Below are 24,347 nucleotides of genomic sequence, written 5' to 3'. Positions count from 1 at the left end.
TTGACCAGAAGCTCCCAGGTGCACGACAAGAGTAACAGATAACATGTATTTGTAGGTCTCCTCTGTTTATGAAACCAAGCAGGGATGGGAATGTATTGAATGTCTTGACATCCTGACCTGACTACAAAAGACCTTCAAGCTCTCGCTTGACCGCTAATGGACCTGAGGGAGATGAAGATGAGGAAGGCTATTGCTGGGCAGGGGACATGCAACCCCCTGAGCGGGCTGCATGCATGAGCAGTAGGGTGAGAAGCTACATAACATGATTGCAACATATGGGAGGGGCTTTGGCTCCAAGACCCAGCCTCCTGTGGTTGTCCTGGCCCGACATCACAGGACGCAGGACCCTTACAAAAGCTGAAGATCGCTACTGGCTGGGGCTGCCGCTTTCTCCGATCCAACAAGACAAGATCTGGTCTCGTGGGGATGCCTGCCTGGATGGGAGACAGTCAGCTCTGCCACTTTGCCATCTCCGGTATCGCCATGTGTCTTACAGGGTGTTTAGGGTAAGTTAGCTGTGCTTTGCTTGGGATTGGGCTCTGCTTTCGGGTTTGCTGGGTAGCTTGTGGGGTTGTGCCACACTTTACTGGGGATCAGGCTCTGGTTTTGGGTCTACTGGGTAACTTGGGTTGTGCTTTGCTTTCCAGTTTCATGCCCTGCAGTGCTATGGTGCAGGCTCGTCTGCCTTTATAATCAATAAAGTCGTACTTACCGGCACCTGTGGCATGTGTGATTAATTAACTGCTCATTGAAAAGAGCTCACTGGAATACCTGCCCAGCGTCCCAAGTGCAGCAGCATCCCTTGACATTACCTAGGGCATAATAAGCTTCCAGGTCCTGGTCTACAAGCTCAAGGAAACGTTGGATTCGATCCAGGGAAACTTTGGCTTCCAAGATTGCATTCAACACCCATGGGAAGCTATTGAGAGGAAGAACAAGCATCCCAACAAGGGCCAGCGCTGTGAACACCTGCATGGATAAGGAAACAGCCATGAGTTAGAGGCAGTACTCCCTTGCATCTTGTTTCCCCCAAACAGCTTCACTACTCAACACCTGAAGAGCTGTGGGGAGACACAGGCTGGGTTTATTTTGTAGAGATGCCTCTGGACTGCAGCACCACTGAAGATTGTTCTCCAACAAGACAAAGCTGAAGGTCTCCCTACTACTTACTTTCGTGGCTGTGAGCGGATGACCCAACAGGACATAGGTGACGAAGATGGCAATGGAGACAAGAACAGGCAGTGCTGCCCACAGATACACACACACAGCATCCAAGTACTGGACAGCTCGTAATTTCTGCAGCTCTTTAGCTCGGCAGGTATTTATCCTGGTGCTGAAATGCTTCTCCCAGGTGTAAAACTTGATCACACGGATGCCAGATAGGAACTCTGTCATTAGCTGCAGACAAAGAGGAAAAGCACATAGTGTAATCTATGCCTGCCTAATACAACAAATGCCAGCTAGGTATCTGGGCTGGGGCCAGGTCTGCAGGTGCCTCCTGCTAAGGGCCTGGCTAGAGATACCAGGAATCATTTATTGTTAACAAAAACAAACTCATGTGGCAGTCACTGAGAATTTTGCTTCCACTCATTTCACCAGCTTCCTCAGCCATATGTGCTGTGTAAAGGCAAAATATACTGCTTCCCAACTGAAGGACATGCAACACAGGTGAAGGAATGTGTGGAATTACTAGGTCCAGACTGGATGCCATGTACCTGCTTTTGCTTGACAGCACTCTGAGATAGTAACACCTGGCTCTCAGGCCTGCTGCTGCCACAACACAATGAGTCTATATCCAGCACCTGGCTCGCTCACATCCAGCAGCTCAGGTGTCCCTCCCACATGCTGTCCTCATTCCTGCTCTGGGGTCAACTTGTGCAGAGCAAGCTAAGAATATCTGTGTGCCTAACATGAAAGAAAACTAACAAGAGAGGTTCACTCAGCAAACCAGTCCTACAATATCTGGAGAAAGTTCAACATATTCCGTACAACTAGATGCATGTTCTCTTGGGAATATAAATATTCTTAAAGCTCCTAACAGTTCTGACATGGAGCTAACTTATGTTCTGTGCTTCCAAAGCATGATGGAAATGGCAAGTGAAACTGCTGTCCATACTCACTACAGATAAAAGACAGGAATTAGAGGTAAAAGGTGGGAATCAAATGTTTGACATGTGGTAAGGAAAGAGATGATGCTGCAAATATGCAAAAAGCAGTGGATGAGTGAGGGTGCCAAGCCTGAAGCAAAATAAAACCGCTACCTTGATAATTGCCTTTGTCCACACTGCAAGCCACCTCACCACTGATGACATTACTGGAGCAAGAGAATGGAAGCACCTCTGTAAGTCCCACCTTAAAAGGCAAAGTGTAAGGTCCTGCACCAGGCTGGGGCAATCGTCAGTATCAGTACAGACTGGGGGATGCTGACACTAAGAGCAGCCCTGCAGAAAAGGACTTGGCTGTCCTGGTGGATGAGAAGCTGGACATGAGCCAACAGTGTGGGCTTGCAGCCCAGGCAGCCAATCACATTCTAGGCTGTATCAAAAGAAGCATGGCCATCAGGTCAAGAGAGGTGATTCTGCCACTTTGCTCTAGTAAGACCCTACCCAGAGTACTGCATCCAGCTCTAGAGCTCTCAATACAGGAAGGACATGGACCTGATGGAGCAGGTCCAGAGGAGGGCCACAAAAATGATCAGGGGGCTGGAACATCTGAGGATGGGATGAGGGAGCTGGGGCTGCTCAGCCTGGAGGCTTGGGGAGACCTAACAGTGGCCTTCCAGTACATGAAGGGTGCCTACAAGAAGGTGGGAGAGGGACTGTTTACCAAGGCCTGTAGTGATAGGATGAGGGGAAATGTTTTTTACTTAGAGAAGAGTAGATTTAGATTGGATGTTAGGAACAAGTTCTTTACCATTAGGGTAGTGGAACACTGGAACAGGTTGCCCAGGGAGATAGTTGAGGCACCATCCCTGGAGATATTCAAGTTTAGGCTCAAAAAGGCTCTGAGCAGCCTGATCTAGTGGAGGATATCCCTGCTTAGTGCAGGGACTAGATGACCACGAGAGCGGTGAAGCCCTGGAATTGGTTGTCCAGGGAGGTGGTTGAGGCCCCGTCCCTGGAGGTGTTTAAGCCCAGGCTGGATGAGGCTCTGTCCAGCCTGATCTAGTGTGGGGTGTCCCTGCCCATGGCAGGGGGGTTGGAACTAGATGATCCTTGTGGTCCCTTCCAACCTTGACTGATACTATGATACCATGATACCTTTGGAGATCCCTTCCAACCCAAACCATTCTCTGACTGTATGATTCTACACTACACACAGAGAATAAAGCTGCAAGGGAACATGAATTTGCTCAAGTGGCAAAACAAACATTACAGGTTTACTTTCTTGTCAGTGAACAAGTGTGTGTGTGTGTGTGTGTGCGCGTGTGTGTGCCCCCTCTAGCATTTTTCCCAACAACTATGACTCAACTAATCTGCTTTGGATCATGACAAGTGACCAAAAAGCCAACATTCCAGGGTCAAATAGGGAGAAAAAAACTCAGAGAGCCACCAGCTGCCCCTCACCTTGACCCGTGCATCCTTATGTTTCAGCATCTCCTTGTTGTTCATCAGGATGCGGTTAGCTATAATCTTGTTGATGGGCACAAGCAGCAGCGTCAGGGCCACGCCTCCCAAAAAGGCTATCCCTACTTGCTCATAGAGGAGGTAGAGGGTAATGGCAAACTGGAAAGGCATGCTCCACACTTCGTGGAAGCTGATGCAGAAGTTGACCAACCTAGCAGCATCTGTGCTCATGAAGTTGACAATTTCCCCCAGAGTGAATCGGGTAAGACTGCTGCTGCTGACACGCAGAGCCTTGCGGTAGATGGCAGAGATTATGGCAGCTCGCACCATCAGTGTCACCTTGTTCACCTCATAGGTGAACTGGTTGCGGAAGAGAGCACCCAAGAAGGAGCCAGCAAAGAGTCCGAGAGCATAGAGTACCCCATGGCTCAGGGGCTCTTGCTGTGACTCCATGAAATTCACCAGAAGGTTCAGAAGCAGAGGGCCTGAGAAACCTAGCAGGTTGCCAGCCAGCTTGAGAAGTCCAAGGGAGTAGAAACGAAGTCCAAATGCTGCATTGAGAACTGAGAAGAGTCGCACGGGCTTCTGGGCGTGGTGAAGGCTGTCTGGGGCATTGCTACTCCCATCACCTCTGGCAATGATTGGGCTAGTAAGAGAGACAGTCTCTTCCTCTACTTGGGGGAGAGCTGCCTTCTTCTGCCAGCAAGAGTAGAAACAATCACAGACATTGGCAGCCTGGAGCTGGCGAGGAAGCACATAGACATCCTGTGGCTGCTTCAGCTTGCCCTGATAGCCATGTTTCATAAGAGGGTTCATCCAAATGTAAAAGAAGCGCGAAAGCCAGCTCTCACCATCTTCTGCCACTCTCTGCTGATCAGGCACTGGTATTCCCGGCTCAGAGATGGGCTGGTCTTCATGCCAGGAGTGATTGATGGAGAGGAATTCTTGCCTGCTAGTGGTAGGGAAGAGGTAGCCAATCACATACACAAGCAGAGAGGCCAGCTGCAGACAGAGAATGGCAAACCTGGAGGAGGCAGCAGGGTGGGCAGGAGACCAAGCTGTCTTGTGGTAGTACCATACCAGTTTTATGATGAGGGAAGGTATGGATAAAAGAGCAAGGAAAGCCAGGGCCACTGGGCCCTTTGTAAAGCCATGGATGGATCTGAAGAGCATGAGAAGAGCAAGGCCATGCGTGAACCACGTCACGGTGGCAGTGCCATTTACCAGCACTTCCAGGTACAGAGGGCCCAGCTCTTGCTGAGAAATGGTGGCTGGAATGGTATCAGCAAGGAATAAGACAGCAAGTGTGAAGGAGGCAGCAATTCTGCATCCCCAGCTTGGCCTGCAAGGCACCCTGAAGCCAGATCTAGAGAAGGAAAGAACAAAGGAAAAAAAAATTACAATTTAAATTCAATCAGCTCTCAGTCAATACTCTTTCTTCCTTCTCTCTTCCAAGCTTTATCTGTAACTTTTTACTTAACCTCCCAAATTCACCCTCCTGAGACTTGTAACTTCTTCAGACTGTAGGCATTGCTAAACATCAGATTAGTATAGCCCAGTATCTGATCAATACCAGAGATTCAGATGCCACCAAAAAGCATTTCTCTACAGAAATTTGTTTGCAAACTGTGATGCATTGTAGTTAAATCAGACTCCAGTCCTTGAGGATTAAAAAATAAATATATTTAATCTCTGTAACGCAAATTTTGAAGGACAAATTCTTTGTATCACATCTCTGATCCTTGATTTCTCTTGTCTTTGTGGTGTTTGCTATTTTTATCACCGTTGGTTTCAGTGATGCTGTGTACATGAAATCCATAATCCATTGCCCAAGAAAATATTTCATTATCACTTGATACATTATCACTTGTTGCCTTTTGATATCAGTGAATCCTACCATGTTCACAAATTTCAGGAGAGGGTAAATAGAAAACAATATTTTATTTCTCCTATTACTATATATATATATAGATATATATCTGTCCTGGTTTCAGGACAATCCTCCATGTCACTTTGAATTTACATTCTTTCCCAGAAGACTCCCAGTTTTCTCAATCTTGATTTACTGAAATTCTGTTGAATTACTATCTGTGGGTTTATGTTCACTACCCTTGTTGCAGCCACTGTTCTGAGGGCAGCTGCTAGACACGTGCACGATTCCTTAGCTGACCAATTCCTTAGCATGCTGTGTAGAGCAAAACAGTAACATTCCATGTGTGCCAAGAACAACACCCTCACATTGGCACCCTTTGGTTGGAACATACTGCAGGAGCCACCTCCTTGGCAGCTGGCACTTCTTACTGGGAAAAGATTTTAGCTTATGTATGTGGTTGTATTTTACTCGTTAAGAGATTGGTAACAAAGAGCATAAAAACCAACCACTCTGAGCAATAGTTACCTTTGGTTAAGAGCCTGGGCTACGGACTGAGGTTAGGAACAGACTGGGGGATTAGGGCTGCTAGGGGCATCTGTTAGTTAGCTACTTCTTCTGGCTAGGACTTTGGTGTAGGGATGCTGTGAGGGATATGCTTGGGACTTCTGTTAGCTGCTTCATCTGTTAAGGGCTTCTGGGACTTATGCTGTGAGACTCAGACTATAACGCAAGGGATTCTACAATGCTACAATAACAGACTTCTGAGATTCTTTGCTCTCTGCATTTCTGGAATCTCATTGCCTTCACTCATCACCTGATGGCCCCCAACAGCACAACATACTCTCTCTATTCTCTATGGCTACGTTTCTGCAATGGAGGGACCAGAGCTGTACAGCATACTCTTTATTAAAACTAATGCTAGGAAATATGCATTACAATGTAGGGTCCTTCTCTAATTACATATTCAGTACATTATAAGGAGATCTGATTTCCAGCCTTTCACCTTGCCTCCAGTCCTGCATAATAATAAAGAGCTAGACAAGTTAGTTGTCATACCTTGGAGTGCCAAGGAAGCAGGCACTAACCACTGCAAGTATTGCATGAGGAATCACATTTAATGTCAGCTGATTAAAGCAATGGCCAATGCTGCCATGAACCCACACAGGGAGTGGATTATCCGGGTTGGTCCCACACAAATCAGCCAGGATGCTCTCCATCCTTTGTTGGGAATTGAGTATGAAAGGCAGGATTTCCTAAAACAGAAAAGAAACAGCATGCAGTACACAAAAGAAAAAAAGTACAGCCCCACCCCAAAGTGGACTATGATAAGAATGAACATAGGGCTAGGAGTAACTTCCTGGGTCATGTAGTCCAGGCCCTATCACTGTGCATTTGCTGTCTTATCATCTACTTTACAAAATGATCAAGCTCCAGATTAAAGTAAATTATATTGTTTGTCCCACTGAATCACCCTGTGACCTCAATGCCCTGGGAATATGAGACTTTCTACTTTTTTCTGGGTTGTTTTTTCCCCTCACGGTTGGTTTATCCTTTGAAACTAACATGAAAAGGCATTTACCTTGCTATTGATCACTCTGTTGGTTAAGCAACTAAAAATATTTTTTCAATCTATCAATTACATTTCTATTTTCAAAACAATTCTCACAATGATGCTCCTTAAGACACAGTTGAAAGAACAAGGTTAACAGTCATAAAAACTTCAGGTTTTCTAACCTTGTGGGCTTGTGTAGGGGGTTGCACCTGGGATATCAAACCTTGGTAGCAGTGAACTAATCTCAAACAAGAATAATAGACCAAGGAGAGTAGACATCTGTTTTCATAGGAAGTTAGGAGTAACAACAACTACTCATTTACTTCAATGTAGTTTCTCACTGACATTTTGTATACAAGACCTGTCTTATTTCTCAAAAGGTGAGCTAGCTTTGTGAATTACCACCTAGTACCCTTTTCTGCACAGAACTGGAATAAAGCAAGTTATCTCGATTTCCACACCAAGTAAAGAACCTCGATTTGGGACATCAAAAAACTCTCTCTAGATCACTCGAGAGGATGTGGGTGTCCACACAAAGAAGCAGGCAGTATCTCCAATCTACAGAGGACACAGGAAACCAGCAAGCAGGACTGCGACCTTGTGTACTGCTCCACCGAAGCACGCTTGGAAGGCTTCAGTTTCAAAGCTCGTGGTCACACGAGCCGGCCCCACGATGGGGATTCACAGATTGCATTCAGTTGAAAGGGACCCTCAAAAGTCATCTTGTCCAACGCCCCTGCACTAAGCAGGGGCACATCCAAATAGCTCAGGCTGCCCAGGGCCAGAGGCTCGGCACGCGGGAATGGGGCACTGCACCACCAGGGCGAGTGACGGGGCCACGTCACGGCAGCCCTCCAGGCATGAACCGGTACAGCCCTGGGGTCGGGGAAACCGTGGCTAAGGCCCAGCCTGGCGACCCTGCCGAAGAGCAGGCGGACTGACCTGCGCACGGACAGCACCGGCGGGGATCCGGACTCCCCTCGGTCACGCCCCCCGGGATGACGCGCGCCAGCGCCGCTATCGTGCCCCCCAGTCCCGCTCCTACCGCACGGTGAAATTTGACCTGCGACCCCCGCCGTACCTCGGCTCGCCGTACCTCGGCTCGCCCGCCCTCCTCCGCGCTCACTGTAGAGGAAAAGAGTGCAAGCATGCCCTGTGTGCCCCCTGCGGGGCGGGAGAACGCCCTGCAGCCCTGGCATCGGGCAAGCGCGGGTGCCGAGGGGACCGGGGGCCAAGTACAAACCTGCTGGCGGGCACGCCAGGCCCCGGTGGGTGGGGAGACGATGCACAACAACCCTGCACCTGGGGGTAGTTCTCTCTTCCCAAGGAGCGCCCGCTCAGCTGCCTTTAAAGCGCCGTACCGCTGCCACAGGAAACCAAGATACTACCGGGATTCGGTCAAAAGCACGACACTGAGGTGAAGAGAAGCAGCAAACGAATTGAACACGCCATTCAGATTTATAATTACATTGAAAATCGGGTACTGTGCTGGGAGGTACAGCTCAGGCAGTACTTCTATGGGTGTCAGTGTGATTTTTGTAAGTACAGAGTTCTTTGCTCATAGTAGATGCCAATACTCCAAGACCACTTTCCCAGCAACAGGTCAGTGTACCCCAAAGTGGTGGTAAGAGCCATATAAAGCAAGGTTCAATTAACATCCCAGTGGGATAGGATGTTATCCAGAGGGACCTGGACAAGCTGGAGAGGTGGGCCCAGGTGAACCTTATGACATTCAACAAGACTAAGTGCAACATCCTGTAGCTAGGTTGGAACAAACCCCATTATCAATACAGGTTGGGGGAGGATATCATAGAAAGCAGCCCTGTGGAAAAGGATTTAGGGATACTGGTGAATGAAAAGCTGGACATGAGCCAACAATGTGCACTTGCAGCCCAGAAGGCAGAATTCTGCAGCAAAAGAAGTGTGGCCAGTGGAGGGAGGCCACTCTGCTCTGGTGAGACCTCACTTGGGAGTACTGTGTTCAGATCAGACACCCTCAATACAAGAAAGACACGGACCCGGTGCAGAACATCCCAAAGACAGCCACAAAAGTGATTGGAGGGCTGGAGCACCTCTCCTACTACAACAAGCTGTTAGGGTTGTTCAGCCTGGAGAAGAGAAGGCTCCACGGAGACCTTCCACTACCTGAACAGAGCCTGCCAGAATGCTAGGAAGGGACTACTTAAAAAGGCACGTAGCAACAAGACAAGGGACAATGTTTTATACCAGAAACGGGTAGAATTATATTGAACATTATGAAGAAGTTCTTTACTATGAAGGTGGTGGAACACCAGAACAGGTTGCCTGGGAGAGTGGTGGAGGTCCCATCCCTAGACACAAAGTCAAGCTTGATAGGGCTCTAAGCAACTTTGTGTCCCTGCTTACCGCAGGGGGGTTGGACTAGATGACCTTTAAAGTCCCTTCCAACCCAATGCAATCTATGATTCTACTTCACCTCTTCCTAAATTTTGCTACCTGTGACATTTACTGATGTGTATTTTAGTGACTTAAGGTGTGTGCCATGTGGAGTACAGGCTTGTGGCAATCTTGCTTACAAAGTACCTTGCACACTGTAAGTAATCATATACCTGACATTTATCAAAAAAACACAGAGCATTCAAAATGCAAAAGAAAACCCAACATAACATTTAATTTACTCTACCCCCACAAGCCCATGCAGGCCAGATTTTATTAACTGTCTATTACCCAGATCTTTTTAATGCTGTAGACTGATATACCCACAATAAGGAAGAGCTATGTGGCAAAGAAAGACTGGTCCCCTCCAATACGATTTTATTTTGTAACAGATGACTTAATACTCCTCCCAGCCCTCGGAATGAGTAAATGAGCATGGTTACATGCCCATTCACTTCCCAGCTACAAAGCTAGCCTAGACAAGCCTTAAATTCAGAAACATCAACCTTGTAATTATAGATGTAAAAATCTCTGAAAGCAGTTGTCTGCTTGGATGCATTTTCTGTGCTCCTAGCCAGGACTCTACTATCAGCCAAACCATCCTCAAATTCTATGGCATGATGTCCAAGGCTTGATTACTTGGCTCAGTCCAAATGTTTTCATGAGCAGGCTGCTTTGCCTGGACCTGGAGACACAACATACACATTTTACCCTGTTTTTCAGTGGAAAAGTAATGAGTCTGTCATAAAAACACATCAATTATCTTCATTCTTATTGGTAGCCTGGCCATTTAACATTAGCAGGAGTGCTGCATGGTTGACCTATGCCTTGACTGAGGGGTAAGAAAATATTATAATTAGGGTATTACAGTTTTCTGTTAACTGCACTGGCTTTCAACCTAATGGTCCAACTTTAACTTCAATTCTGATTCCTGTTTACTTGTTCATAGTGAGCTACTCCTAACTTAAACTTTCTTTTCTTAATGTTGTTTTGTAGTCTTCAAAAAGAGGGTCCTTTGCCTGATGTGCAAAGGCAGTTAACACACAGAGTTGAGATAGCTGCTTTACTCTGGTTCTGCAGAATTATGTCCTAGGCAATGAAATTGCTAATCCAGCACACTGCTAGCTCAAACAGCAGCGGTTTATACACAGTAAATAAATGATATATTATTGATTGTATGATTTCACATCACAAATCTCTGTATGCATGCTCCATGAATTACCTAATTTGTTATACTATTACCTTATTTGTTAGATTAAGATAGTCCTACATTTACCTTTAAATTCTCCTCCTAGAGGTGTGAGGTTTTGGTACTAAAATTACCACTGGTTATTAATGGGACACCTCTATCTTCATCCAAATCTTTCTCTGGTTTATATAAAGAAGCCATAATGAGGCATTATCTACAAAAGCAGACAGAATCTTACTGTCCTCAGATACTGCTCTTAATTACTGTGCCTTGTTTATGATTAAACATTCACACTCATCCCATCTTTTAGTATTAAGGGTCTTCCATTCTTATTATCCTGATTTCAGGTCACTCTAAATTTATTCAGCCCAGGTGTTTAACTCTATCCTTCCAACAGCAGTGTGGTCCCATGATTTTGAGGTCTGATGAGAAGCCAGAGACACTTTACTACCCCCAAACTACCCTCAGCATCCAATTAGCTAAAATCTCTCCAAGCAGCAGCTAACTGTAAGTTCAAATACAAGCTCTGAAATTCCAAAGAGGAGTTGTCAATCTGAAATAGTAGCAGAGCAGACTGACTGGCACCTCCTTGGTCCAGTGAGTCTGAAGTACCAGTTGGCAGGAGTATTACACAAACTGCTGCAAAGCCTGACTTTTTCAATTCCCTAAGACAAACTGTAGTCTTCCCTCTTGCAAAGACATGAAAGTCCTCAATTTGCTTGGCATCACTGGGCCCAAATTTCAGTACTGATTTTAGGAGTAATTTAATTGAATCTCACTGTGGGTGCTCAGTTCCTTAAAGTTAACTCAGTAAGGTATTGATGAATGCAGTTGAAAATGACACTACAGATAATACAGAAGAAGTCTATAAATCGTAATTGTGAAGGGATGCTCAGTAAAATGACAGCATGCTCCAGAAGGATAATGTGCGCTAGTCACTCTAGTATTTTTTTTTTCCAGTAAGTGGAAGTTGTTTTTAATTCTAAACTCTTAAACACCACAACATATTGGGTCTTTGCTCTCTTTTTTCCATTCCTCCCTTGAACAGTTTTACTTACTGGTGTAGACAGCAGTTTTAATGAACGATTAGTTATTGGTATCTGTATTCCTCCTTCTTACAAATGCCACTGAAATCTTTCACCAGAAACCACCAGGACATCTCTTGTAGATCTCCTCTGAATACAAGGCAGAAAGAAATTAGAAAGTATGTTCACATTCTGGCCATTTGCAAAGCTTTTGTGTATATGCATAACTTCATGATAAAAAAAAAAAAAAAAAAGTTTGCTGTGTTTCTTGGTTTATGGCTTTTTGAAATCTATCTGGTTTAAACCCATTTTTAAAACCTGCTCTCAAGAAAGAAACAGAATGGAAATGACATCTAAACCCAAACATGTCTCTCTTCTCTTATTAGGCAGGTAAATAAATGAATTTCAGTTGGCAAAATTGAGTGCTTGACACAGACACCTGACACTAATGCAAGAAAAATGTGGGCTTCCTTTTAATGAAGAGGCAGAACACAGCTGGGATAATAGTATATTCCTCATGGTGATGAATTATTTGGATTTCATCTATGATACAAAACTAGAGGGCAATTTCCTACATAACATCAATACTGTAAAGTAGAGCACTCTGAGTGCCTCTCCGAGTGTCACCAAGCCTGCTGCTCAGGGTAGTTAGTTGGAACAGGTTGAGTATCCATTGCCTCCACAGTCATTATGTTTTGCTCCCACCAGAAGGGGACACAAATTCTGCTAGGCACTTTCAAAGAGTAAATTGTTATCACAGTATACTTACAATTGAATTAAGGTCCCTGTCAAACATTATCAACTTTAGGAAAGGAGGAGGAGGAGTTGACAGCAGTAATGGAAACCAAGACAGTCTTTATATAGCCAAATGCTTATTTTGATGACTGGCATAACTGAGCCTATTTCCTGAGGCTGTGCAGTGGTGTGCTCACTCAGAAAACATCAAGGCGTGGCAGTTAGTTTTAATACACAATTGAACCAAATCACTCCCAGCAGAAGTATATCACTGTAGTATCACACAGACCTCCTCCCAACATCCAGCTACTCTTGGTGGCCACTGCTGTAAGTGGTATGCTTCAAATGGTGCGTTACCATCTAGCAAATACGTTCCCCAAAAACAAAGGCAAAATCTCATCTGAGTATGCAAAAACTGACTGGGTCTTCAAATACAAGTCCTTTGATGTCATCCAGCCTATAAAAAAACCCCACATCTAATTCACAAAATTTCTCCCAGTTTCTAAACAAAATATACTGGGTATGTGGGGAATTTATCCCCCTAACATGTACACCAAGATTAAAAAAAAATTGCTATTTTAATACGGTCAAGAAACATACATATTCAATGATTTCCACAAAATGCCCACCCATTTCCAAGCCTAATACTTACGTAGATATCTGACAATTATTTCAGCTCATGCTCAGGTTTACCTCTAAGGGTTTTATGGCGGTCTTAGTGGTCAGTTAGGGGAACATACTCTTATTTTCTCTTTAGTAATGCGTGTCTGATAAGACACAAGTCGTGGCTTGGCAACTTTCAGTTTTCTACCCAAAGCTCTAGCCATACAGCTACAACATCTGGCTATTTTAACCCAAATTCTTGCTTACAGACTCCTTGTTTCCTGATAAACCCTTCTGAGCCAGCCACGTGCTGTTTTAGTACAAATTCTCACTTAATCAAATCCTTGCTTTTTTGCTTAGGTCTACTGAAGCAGTTGATTCACCAGTTTACTGGTATAAATGTCTGCTGAACCGATATAAACAGCTATAAAGAAAAAGCCCGCTAATGCTTAGCTTGGAAAACTCAAGACATCACAGCAGCCAACATTCGGTGGCTATTTATACAGTGATGTATGTATCAGCTACCCCTCATGCCAACACCTACTAAAATACCCATTGGTCAGTTTCTTGCTCGTTTTGCATTAAAGGACCAGCTTCTCTTAAATTCACTGTGCATACTCATACGGTGAGGCATTTATTTTGGTCAAGGGTCTTCTTGCTAGGAGGTGTCTTTTCTAACATTATAATGAAGCTACTATAGTCTAGGACACTATTTTTGAGCCAAAAGCTGACTACACTATTTAGTAGCACATAACATACTTGTCTAGGATGTTTCATCTATCAGAAGTCCTTTTATTGTTCCTGTTTGTCGTCTAAAAGAGCAGCTTAATCCCGAACATGCAATCTTCTTTAGTACAATTCCTCACTTTGAGGCTTACAATAATTTATTTCTTGCCAGTCTCATCTTTGTGCTCTTTATCATCATCATCTCTGGGGTTTCTGCATAGTTTTGTTAGACACTGAGCGATCATTTGAACACATTTAATTATAAGATACACACAACTACTGTTATTACAAGGGCCACAAACATCTGTTTGAGCCACTGCAGGTTTGGTAACCAAGCAGCCAATTTCACCAGAATTTGCCTTTTCCCATTCTTGCGCTGCCTTCTCAATAGATGATACTGTTGGATCTTAAAACCAACTTCTATTATGTGCAACACCCTTTTCCAATTACAGCACACGTACCCCCTTGGCTCGCTAAAAAATAATCTCAGGCTGCCTAGAGGATGTAATAAATCTTTCTACCTATAGTCTGTAGCACCAGAACCAACTGATTTGCAATTCTGCTGGTATCATTATCACTTACAGTAGCGGGTACTCAGATGAAGATAAAGGACAGAAAGCAATTCCTCCTTATCGTGTCATCCCAGCTTCTGGCAGCCAAAGCAAGGAAACTTGTTCAGAATTTTCCGAGCTGGAGGCTCACACCATCATGGCTTCATCGAGTGGCCAAGGACTGCCCTTAAACACATTTCTGCTTAAGGAAAACATCCGTACCGGCAAGCTCCACAGAACATCCAGGGAAAAGAAACCAACCATACAAAGCTCTTCTGCTTTTGGGTTCAACTTAGAGGCTGTCGCTGTCTCCGCAAGTACACCAAGCTGCGGCAAGGCCCGCCCCTCGGCTTCGGCTCTCAGCCTCTGGGAGCCGGAGGACTCTCACGGCCTCCTCAGATGCACAGGCGGTACTCCCTCTCTCCTCACCGCCTTTGCCCCCGCCCGTTCTACCAAACGGGCAGGCTGAGAGAGCACGGCAGGAAGCTTTGGAGGGCAGGCATAGCCGAGTGCGCGCATTCGAGCGTGTCCCACTCACGCCCGCCGGGAACCACGCGCGCCTAGGAAAGAAGCGGCAGCACAACGCCGCCCCCCATGTGACCGCGGCACGGCGACCGCCATTTTGTGCGAGCGTCCCTAAGCAACGCCCCCCGCCCCCTCCCCCTCCCGGCCCGGGCTCACCCCGCCTCCCCGTCGGGCCCCAGGGTGCCAGGGTCGGGAGCGCGCGCAGGGCAGCCGGCGGCGCGCACGCGCGGTGGGGTGCGGGGGGTAGCCCCGAGGTGGGGGGGCGGGTCAGAAGCAGTGGGGCACCCGCGCAGGCCGTCGGGACCCCCGCACCACTGGCGCCATCATGTACCGCTCTAGTAGCGGCCGCTCCGGCCCTTCGTTCTCATCTTCCTACCACCGCCTGAAAGAGGGCAGCTCGTCGGGGTCTCGCTCCTCCCGCTCCAGTACGTCGGGTCCGGGGCCAGGCCGTGGCCGGCCTCCCCTGCCGCCGCCCGCGGCCCCTATCTCCGCCGCTTCTGCCTCGCCTCCGCGCTCCGCTTCGCCCCGTCCCCCGCCGCGTCGCCACCGCTCTCCGTCGGGCCACCGCGGCGCTTCCCGCCGATCCCCGTCGCCGCACCGCAGCAGAAGGTTGCCATCACCGCCCGGAGGACCGGGACCCGGCGGAACCCGGGGCCGCCGGGGGAGCGAGCACGGAGACGGCAGCAGCAGCCGGGTAACTACTGCCGTGCTCTGAGGCGTCTTGGTGCGGGCCTTACCCCTTCCCTCAGTAGCTGTCAGGCCGCAGGGGTCCCCGTAGCCTCCGTGGCCCCCGGCGATGGGGGCCACCGAGTCCCGCGGTTTGACGGACCGTGTCTTTTCCGGCACATGCCTCCCCTCAGCGGTACCCAAACCCCCTGGCTGTTCCCAGGGGTCGACGCATATCCCCGCCGGCGGAAGGGCGGGAGCGGGAGGCAGTGGGGCCAGGGCCCAGGGGTCCCTGCAGAATTGCACCGGCCCCGAGCATTCCCCATGCAGAGGGAGAAGTCCTTAGAGGGAGAAATTAAAACAAACAATTAATTAATTTTCATGTTAAGTAAATTTTCCCCTTTAATTTCTGTTACATCTTATTTGTGTTTTATTGCTTACAGCCATTTTAGATAAGGCTCAAAGATGATGTTATCTTTTGCTAAGGCAAAGGGATGGAGCTAATCACTTTCCTCCATTTGACACTGATTTGTGTTATTCAAGAATTATCACTTATTTTGTGGGGAAATAACTTTTTAAATAGGGTATTCAGCGAGTACTTTGAATTCTTCCTGCTGTTATGAGTGTGTGAAGAAGACTGTTACAGGTCTGTATCTTTGAGAGGTAGGCAGTGCTTTGTAGCTGGAGCGGTGCATGAGGTATTACAGTCTTCTCACTCAACCTTGGCAAAATCTGATTTGGGCATGTGAAACTCTGGTTTGACGTCTGAAGTGATAATATCTTGGATGCAGACACCATTGCACTAAACCAACATGTATAACTGTACTACTTTTTTGAGCAAGTGCCTTTCACTCATCTGAATTTTCTCTTGTAAGTCCTTAGTGCAATGATTATCTTGTCTGATAACTGTTACCCATGGTATGTAGTAGGTTCTCTGTGCATTTGTATTGCACTGAAGGAAGAAATTTTTATATGGGGATGTTTCAGGCTGTGGTGCCATAGTCACTCAATTGGCATGTGTATGATTAAAAGGAATGGTACACTCTTTCCTGTCACTCTGCAGTATGCTGTGGCCCCTTCCTTGTGCTCATGCTTTTATTTGTGAAGTTGCAAGGTGAGCTGATTTGAGGAAATGGTGTGGCAGAAAGTCAGTCTATCGAAAATTTTGTCTGCTATAATTCATGTGGGGCCTTTCTGGTGGTAATAGAGGTTTTAATCAGATTTCTTTGGTATTGTAGCCATAGAAGAGCTCAAAGATGAGTTCAGTGGAGTTAAAATTCAGTTACTGGCACTGTTTGTTTTTTAAAGTGAGCTGTCATGAAGGTATGTGAAGATCATGTTATATTTGACAGTTAAGCCAAGCCAAGCTGAGAAACTTTCCTCTGACCGTTTGTTTTCTGGCTGTATTTCACCAATATGTCAGTCCTGTAAGTTGTCTGTGGACTAGCCCTGCAAATTTCATGCTAGTAAGACCCAGGGTGAAAATAAGTAATTATGTAAAAAAGAGATAATTTTAAATCTGATTCATCTCAGTTTGTGTTGTAGCTCAGTGGATGGTCCCATTGTCCTAACTGAGGGGATGACAAACTGGGATACAGGAGTAGAACTTTCTTAAACTGACTTCAGTCAGTCTGCCACTTCACTGTATCCATGAGAGGCTGTAAAACTGTTCCAGCTGTAATCATAGAGTCATGAAATTACTTAGGTTGGAAGGGGCCCTACTTGGCTGCTCACGGCCTCATCCAACCTGGCCTTGAACACCTCCAGGGAGGAGGCATTCACAACCTCCCTGGGCCACCTATTCCAGGGTTGTACCACCCTGGTAAGGAAGAACTTCTTCCAAAGATCCAGTCTAAACCTACTCACCCTCAGCTTCAAACCATTCCCCACCCTTATGAAAAGTCCCTCTCTGGCCTACCTGTAGGATCTCTTCAGGTATTGGAAGGCAGCTATAAGGTTCCCCTGGATCCTTCTCTAGGCTGGACAACCCCAGCTCCCTCAGCCTGTATTCATAGCAGAGGTGTTCCAGCCCTAGGATCATCTTTGTGGCCCTCCTCTGGACTCACTCCAACAGCTCTGTGTCCTTCTTGTGAACAAACCTTTCAATGCCAAATTTGTTGGTAGTTCAGACTTGGAGAAGTTTGACCTAGGAATATTTGCCTGGAAGCCTCTGACTCTCCTTTTAGGAGGTAAAACCCCAACCCACCAAATGCTTCAACTTTACACAAATGTTATTCTTGACACATGTCATTCTTCCAATGTTATTTTGCACCCTCCTGGCTCAAGTTATAGTAGTCATCTGAGCAAATTGTTGCAGATTCCTGTTGTGTTTTGTGGTTACTCTAATTTCAGAGAAGAAAATTACTAATCCTGTAAATAAGGCTTTAGCAAGTTACCTAGTGCTGAAAACTGAGCCAAACAGACTGTCTATTTGCAAGAATACTGCATTTAAGGAAAACCTTTCTGTGGGAAGCAGGTTTCACAAGAGGGACCTTGAGACAAATACAGCTGTTTAACATGCAGTATACTATGTTGTCTCTTGTATGCGTGCAAGACCAGTGTTAAGTAATTCTGAGAGTGTACATTATGAACACTTTTTTCATGGAAATTTTTGTCCACCAAAAGGTGTTTGACCAATAATACTACTTCTTTAAAAGTGATGGTATAAGTCATAAACACGTACAGGTTGATTTAGCCTTTTAGAGATATACGAAATTAGAGAAAGGTAAAAGCTGGGATGATGCTGATGTTTTCTAAACAGTGGAACAAAGTCTTACCAAAACAAAGCAGACAGCAGGTATTGTTGGTCAACATGATTGGGTAAAGTTTTAAGATTATTTTTTTTCTCCAGATTTACATGGCTTAAGACTTCTGCAGAATTTTGAGGGTACAAAATGTGGAGAGTTACACAATTGTTTTAGTAGGTGGCACTTTGGATTCAGACACAGGAGTGTGGAAGAGGAATTTAAGCTGCAGCAAGGAAGGAGGACATGTGTACGGTTGGAAGACGTAGGATGTGTGGAATGAAGACACTGATGGAGTAAGGGCATGGGACTAGAATGTAGAAAATGTTTGAGTAGAAACTTTAAGTTATTGTCCCTATCCTTCATATGAATTGGAGTATGGAAGGACCAGCCTTAAGAAGTTCTTAGTCTGTTTTTTTGATTGTGAGAGTGGCTTTTTTTTTTGTGGTTTTGTGTTTTGTTGGTTTGGTGTGGTGTTTTAGATGGAATGCGTGCCTTCCCAGGTTATCAGCATTGTTGTCTATTTTCTCATGCATAAGTGGGATGCTGGTTGTCACTGGAGCTTGACATTGCAAGTATGGATGGTGTTAGTTTCTTAGTAGCTGGGGCAAAGTTTGCTGGAATTGGAAGAGGCTAAAGTGAGTAATAGAAGAGAGATGGATTGCGATTATGCAGTAAGGGGTTTTGGTGGACTTTATTTGTTCTTGCAAGCCTGACACATGTTGCTTTTATTTGTTCCTGCTGACCTGCATGCTGCTTGCTTTTTTTTTTTTTTTTTTAGTTTCTCTCAGGTTCTTTGCACTATTCTACGAAAATAGTCTGAAATTAGAGGACTGTAGTATGTTGGGTCAACAGAGAAAGAAGTAATGAGGAACTGGTATGCAACCTGTGCAATACTATGGTAATGGTAGCTGTGGTTTAGGTGCCAGAACATGAAGGAAAGAAAGTGCTGTACAGTTCATAGATAGTGATGACTAGTGGTGCTGGTCAGTGCTCCAAATGAAAAAGCTGTTCAACTGGAATTTCTTGAACTGAAAGCAAAAGATTTGTGAAGTTCAAATGTGTACCACTGTAACTGCTGTCTACTGTCATAGGCAAGCTTAACATCCCAAACTTTCTGAAGGTGAACTGTTTCTTTCCTTTGCCCAGAGGTTTGTTCTGAGATGTATTCATCACTTCTCTGTCTCCAGTTGCTGGAGATGGTTGTTACTTACGTGTCCAACTTGCTGGCAGTCTCTTTAGCAAGAAGATGCCATTCAAGATAAAAATTTTTTGAGGCAGCCCTCAAGATAGAGTGTTTCAGTGGGCACATGTGAGCCTTCAGGGTGTGTTTATGTGAGACACATACATGTTGTCTGTGTTCTGCCTCAGCCAGGCTGTTGCAGGATTATATTGTGCTATACAACATAGGTCTTAGAAAGTGATTAAATGTTCTGATAAATGCTGTGATTCAGATTAATGGAGCAAAGCAGAAATAGCCAATAGGTTACCTTAGGACATGGTTATGTATGCAATGTACAAAGCAACAACAAATTACTGCAGATTTGTGCTGCAAGTAAATTTTGTTCAGGCAAATTTGTGACTGAGTTCTTTTTCTATCTTGGGGATATGTACTGTTCTTTTGGTCTGTTGGATGATTGAGCAGAATCTGTAGCATCTTACGTGGATATAGACAGCACAGTGCACCTGCTACTTGCTACTGCAGTTCTGAATGGTGAAAGCAATATGCAGTGTGTGACTGGTTTGGCAGAACTGAAGATAAGGTTCATTGTTCCATGTAAAGCAGAATCTAAATTGTATTAGGTTAAAAAAGGCAAGTAAGTATCTCTGTCTTCAGGTAGCCTCATCTGTTTGTTATAGAATTCCTCTTTGATTATTTCTATGTTCTAATGCCCTATTAGAGAATGATACGAGGTGTAACTACTTAAGCATAATTTATCAGCAATGACATTTTCTATACTGACTTAGCTCAGGCCTTCTCTGCTGTAGTTTTTTTCAAAGGCAACTTTACTTAACTCTAGTTTAGCTTTACCAACAATAAATAATGATAATAGGAATTCTATTATAGGAGATGTTTCTATTTGTACAATGTTGTGCTTCTCTGCTGAAAGCAGCATAAGATGAGAAAAACTGGAAAACACCACTACTAGGAAAATCTTATTTTACACTTTGGTTCATGTTGTTGCAAAAGTTAGAAATAGACAGAAATCCGAAAGCTTTTATTAAGAAATTCCTGGCACTGTTTATAATGCAATATTTATTTAGCTGGTTTTCCTCTACAAAGGGGAGGACAGCAGCAAATCTGGGACTTCTTGAACTTCTCTCATTTTTCCACTTTCCCAAATAATGCTTTATGAAATGCATTTATGAGTTGAAAATTTCTGTTCTAGGTAATGTAACTACAGACTGTGTTAATGGCAGCTGGGCTGAGATATGAAATGCAGTCAATACCCTCCCACTTCTTTACTAGCTAAAGGCAATTGAAATATTTTGAACAATTGTTCTTCTGGTTTGTTTTTTCAATTGATCCATCCACCCCAAGTCTTACATGTTAAGCAGAGGAGTCAGTTGCCTTTCTGTGGCTGAGACTGAAATTCCCTGATTGATGGGCTTGCACTCTTTCTTCAATTTACAGAGACGTTCACCAAGTCTCCGCTCTGAATCTTCACTGGAACAGAGTTTGCGGATTACAGTTGGTAATGACCGGTATTGCATTGGCACACCAGAGCGAAGGAGGCTGTCTGATAGACTGGGCTCACCAGTTGATAACCTAAGTGACAGGTATGGTCCTCTGTGGATGGGAATTGAAGTGTTTGAAACAGTAAGAATGTGGGAATGGCTGTACTGGGTGAGACCAAACATCTCATTAGCCCAATGAATGCCCAGGGAATGAGGGTAAGAGGGCAAGTATGTAGTGATGCTTCCCTGGAATACTACTTAGCCTCCAGTAGGTTGTGGTGCAGGGGGATTCACTGCCTGTCTTCATAGTAACTAAACATATTTATTTGATTTTTGTCAGCTGCTTCTAAAACCCATATAAACAGTGCCCAGGGTATATTGCAGGAAGCAGCTGCTTCCTTTGTCATTTCACAGCTTCAGCTATCTTCTTCTGTTTCTTACGAATATAAACTGAAAGTAAAGTCGTTTATGGATGGCATAAAGCTTCAACTTCCTCATTTATTGGGAGGATTAATCTACTTTCCTGATTTTTGAGAATATTCCATAAGAAAGCTCTAGTGTAGATTGAAGGAAATTTATTATTTTTACTTTTAAAACCCTGCAGAAGAGAAGTGAACATAAGCCAGACAATCTTACACATGATTAAATAAGTGTTAGAATTTTTAAAGTCCCTTGATGGGAATTAGAGAAACATAGTTAATGGAGAGATGTCTTTTATGTTAAAAATACTACTGTGAAGTATAAGCAATAGTAGATACTGTTTGGAAATCTTTGCCTTCAATAAGGAGAACAAGTAGGATCTGTCAAGTAAAATCAGATGTCTTCATGGAAATAAAATGTTTCCTATGTCTTGAATTATGAAGTTAAAGATGGCGTAGTTTGTGTTCCAGAGCATTCAATTTCAGTTTCAGGTCAGTGTTAAGCATCCAGCACAAAAAGAAAGCATTGTAACTTCCATTTGTGATAGAAATATCTCCAGCAGTTAAATGTAGACGAGTTGAAAAAAAGAGGGAAGTGAGCTGAGTAAGTCAATTTTTGGTCTTTCTCAGCTGTAAAACTGTTAAGCTTTAGCAGGTACAGAAAACCAGATGAGAATTTGGTTTTCAGTACTGTCACTTGTACACCTTTACCTCAGTTCTCTTGCGATCATAGAGTCATAGAATCGTAGAATGGTCTCAGTTGGAAGGTCTGGAGGTAGTCTAGTCCAACCCCCGCTGCAGTAAGCGGCGGCATCCTCAACTGCATCAGGCTGCCCAGAGCCCTGTCGAGCCTCACTTTCAATATCTCCAGGGATGGGGCCCGAACTGCTGCCTTGGGAAACCTGTTCCAGTGTTCCACCACCCTCATAGTAAAGAATTTGTTCCTAACATCCAATTTAAATCTGCTCTTTTCTAGTTTGAAGCCATTGCCCCTTGTGCTATCACTACAGGCCTTTGTAAACAGTCTCTCTCCATCCTTCTTCTGGCCCCCCTTCAGGTACTGGAGGGCTGCTATTAGGTCTCTCCAGAGCCTCCTCTTCTCCAAGCTGAACAACCCCAGCACCCTCAGCCTGTCATTGTAGCAGAGGTGTTCCAGCCCCCTGATCATTTTCGTGGGCCTCCTCTTGTCCCTCTCCATCAGGTCCATGTCCTCTCTATATTGAGGGCTCCAGACCTGGGCACAATACTCCAGGTGAGATCTCACCAGAGCAGAGAGCAAAGTGGCAGAATCACCTCTCTTGTTCTGCTGGCAGTGCATCTTTTGATGCAGCCCAGGATGTGATTTGCCTTCTGGTCTGCAAGCACACACTGCCTGCACATGTCCAGATCTCATCCATCAGCACACCCAAGTCCTTTTCCACAGGGCTGTTTTTTATCACCTCGTCCCCTAGTTTGTATTGATAGTATTGTTCTGGCCCAGGTGCAGGACCCTGCACTTTCTCTTGTTGAACCTCATGAGGTTCACCTGGGCCCACCTCCAGCTTATTCCTCTGGATGACATCCCATCCCTCTGGCATATCAACAGCACCACTCAGCTTGGTGTCATCTGCAAACTTGCTGATGTTGCACTTGATCCCACTGTCTGTATCACTGATAAAAATATTAGACAGCACAGGTGCCAGTACAGACCCCTGAGGGACACCACTTGTCACTGCTCTCCATCTGCACTTCAAGCCATTGAGCATCAGCCTCTGGCTGTGACCATCCAGCCAATTCCTTATCCACTGAACAGTCCACCCATCAAATCCATAGCTCTCCAACTTGGCAAGTAGGATGTTGTGAGGGACTGTGTGAAAGGCCTTGCAGAAGTCCAGACAGATCACATCCATAGGTCATCCCTTATCTACTGACACAGTCACTTTATCATAGAAAGCCACTAGGTTGGTCAGGCAGGATCTGCCCCTAGTAAAGCCATGCTGGCTGTCTTGAATCACCTCCCTGTCCTCCATGTGCCTCAGTGTGACATCTAGGAGGATCTGTTTCATGATCTTCCCAGGCATGGAAGTGACATTGACAAGACCCTTTTCAAAAATGGCTGTAATGTTTCCTTTCTTCCAGTCCCCAGGGACTTCACCTGAGTGCCAGGACTTCTCAAATATCATGGAGAGTGACAGGACAGCTACATCTGCTAATTCCTTCAGGATTTTGGGATGCATTTAATCAGGTCCCATGGACTTGTATATCTTCAGGTTCCTCAGATGATCATGCACCTTGTCTTCACTTACAGTGGGAGAGACTTTGTCTTGCTGGTCTCCATCTTGTGGGTCATCAACATGAGAACCATGAGGAGAGGGGTTGCCAGTGAAGACTGAGGTAAAAAAGTTGTTGAGAATCTCAGCCTTCTCCTTGTCCATTGATACAAGTTCCCTACTCTTGCTCATCAGGGTTTTCTTTAACCTTCCTTTTCTGGTTGGTGGACCCATAGAAGCCTTTCATGTTTATTTTTACATCCCTTTCCAAGTTCAGTTCCAGCTGTGCCTTCCTGACCTCCTCCCTACACAACTGGGCAACATCCCTACACTCTTCACAGGATGCCTGTCCTTTCTTCCATTTCCTGTGTAGTGCCAACTTGCCCTTCAGTTTGACCAGCAGGTCTCAAGTCAGCTGTGGCAGTCTCTTGTCCTTGCCCAATTTCTTACATCTGACGTTTGAGATGTTTTGTGCTCTATAGAGAACATCCTTAAAGATGTGCCAGCTCTTTTCCACTCCCTTGTCCCTGAGCGCTGTTTCTCACAGGGTCCTATTTACTAACTCCTTGAAGAGCTGGAAGTTTGCTTTCCTAAAATTTGGAGTCCTGACTGTGCTTCTCATGGGCTTCATACTCCTTAGGTCATCCAACTGTGCTAGTGCACGTGCCTTTGACATCCCTGATGACTTCATTTGCAGTTGTGACCAACAGGTCCAACAATGATCTCCTTGTGCAGGGCTGTTAATTTCTTGTGTTAAAGAGTTGTCATCTAGGCATTCTAGGAGCCTCCTGGATTGCTTACAGCTAGCCGTGCTACTTTTTCAACAGATG

The 24,347-nt window shown here is 45.2% G+C and overlaps 2 protein-coding genes across 8 annotated transcripts in view; one reads left to right on the top strand and one right to left on the bottom strand.

Moving 5' to 3' along the window:
* ABCC10 (ATP binding cassette subfamily C member 10) overlaps positions 1-14,842 on the bottom strand; it is a 28,683-nt gene extending 13,841 nt beyond the window's left edge. For 2 of the 7 annotated variants that reach the window (XM_068156803.1, XM_068156835.1), the window contains exons 1-7: positions 14,267-14,842; positions 11,654-11,770; positions 8,235-8,403; positions 6,496-6,692; positions 3,567-4,932; positions 1,171-1,398; positions 813-969 (exon numbers count right to left, since the gene is read on the bottom strand). In XM_068156803.1, coding sequence (XP_068012904.1) covers positions 813-969; positions 1,171-1,398; positions 3,567-4,932; positions 6,496-6,656 — 1,912 coding nt within the window. In that variant the 5' untranslated portion in view covers positions 6,657-6,692; positions 8,235-8,403; positions 11,654-11,770; positions 14,267-14,842. Of the gene's footprint in view, positions 1-812; positions 970-1,170; positions 1,399-3,566; positions 4,933-6,495; positions 6,693-7,933; positions 8,015-8,072; positions 8,117-8,234; positions 8,404-11,653; positions 11,771-14,266 lie in introns of those variants that run through there. The other 5 variants (XM_068156811.1, XM_068156843.1, XM_068156819.1 and 2 more) reach the window with 5 other exon arrangements.
* Positions 14,843-15,020: 178 nt separating this feature from the next.
* The window catches only part of ZNF318 (zinc finger protein 318), a 33,617-nt gene continuing 24,290 nt past the window's right edge, over positions 15,021-24,347 (top strand). The window contains exons 1-2 of the mRNA XM_068156780.1: positions 15,021-15,454; positions 20,806-20,951. Of these exons, the coding sequence (XP_068012881.1) occupies positions 15,086-15,454; positions 20,806-20,951 (515 nt within the window). The 5' untranslated portion in view covers positions 15,021-15,085. The remainder of the gene's footprint in view (positions 15,455-20,805; positions 20,952-24,347) is intronic.

The sequence above is a fragment of the Melanerpes formicivorus genome, unplaced genomic scaffold (assembly GCF_026170545.1).
Source record: "Melanerpes formicivorus ecotype bairdi unplaced genomic scaffold, bMelFor1.0.p_v2 SCAF_2, whole genome shotgun sequence".
NCBI lineage: Eukaryota > Metazoa > Chordata > Aves > Piciformes > Picidae > Melanerpes > Melanerpes formicivorus.
Note: the sequence above shows the minus strand (reverse complement) of the source record. Positions and strands in the feature narration are given on the sequence as shown.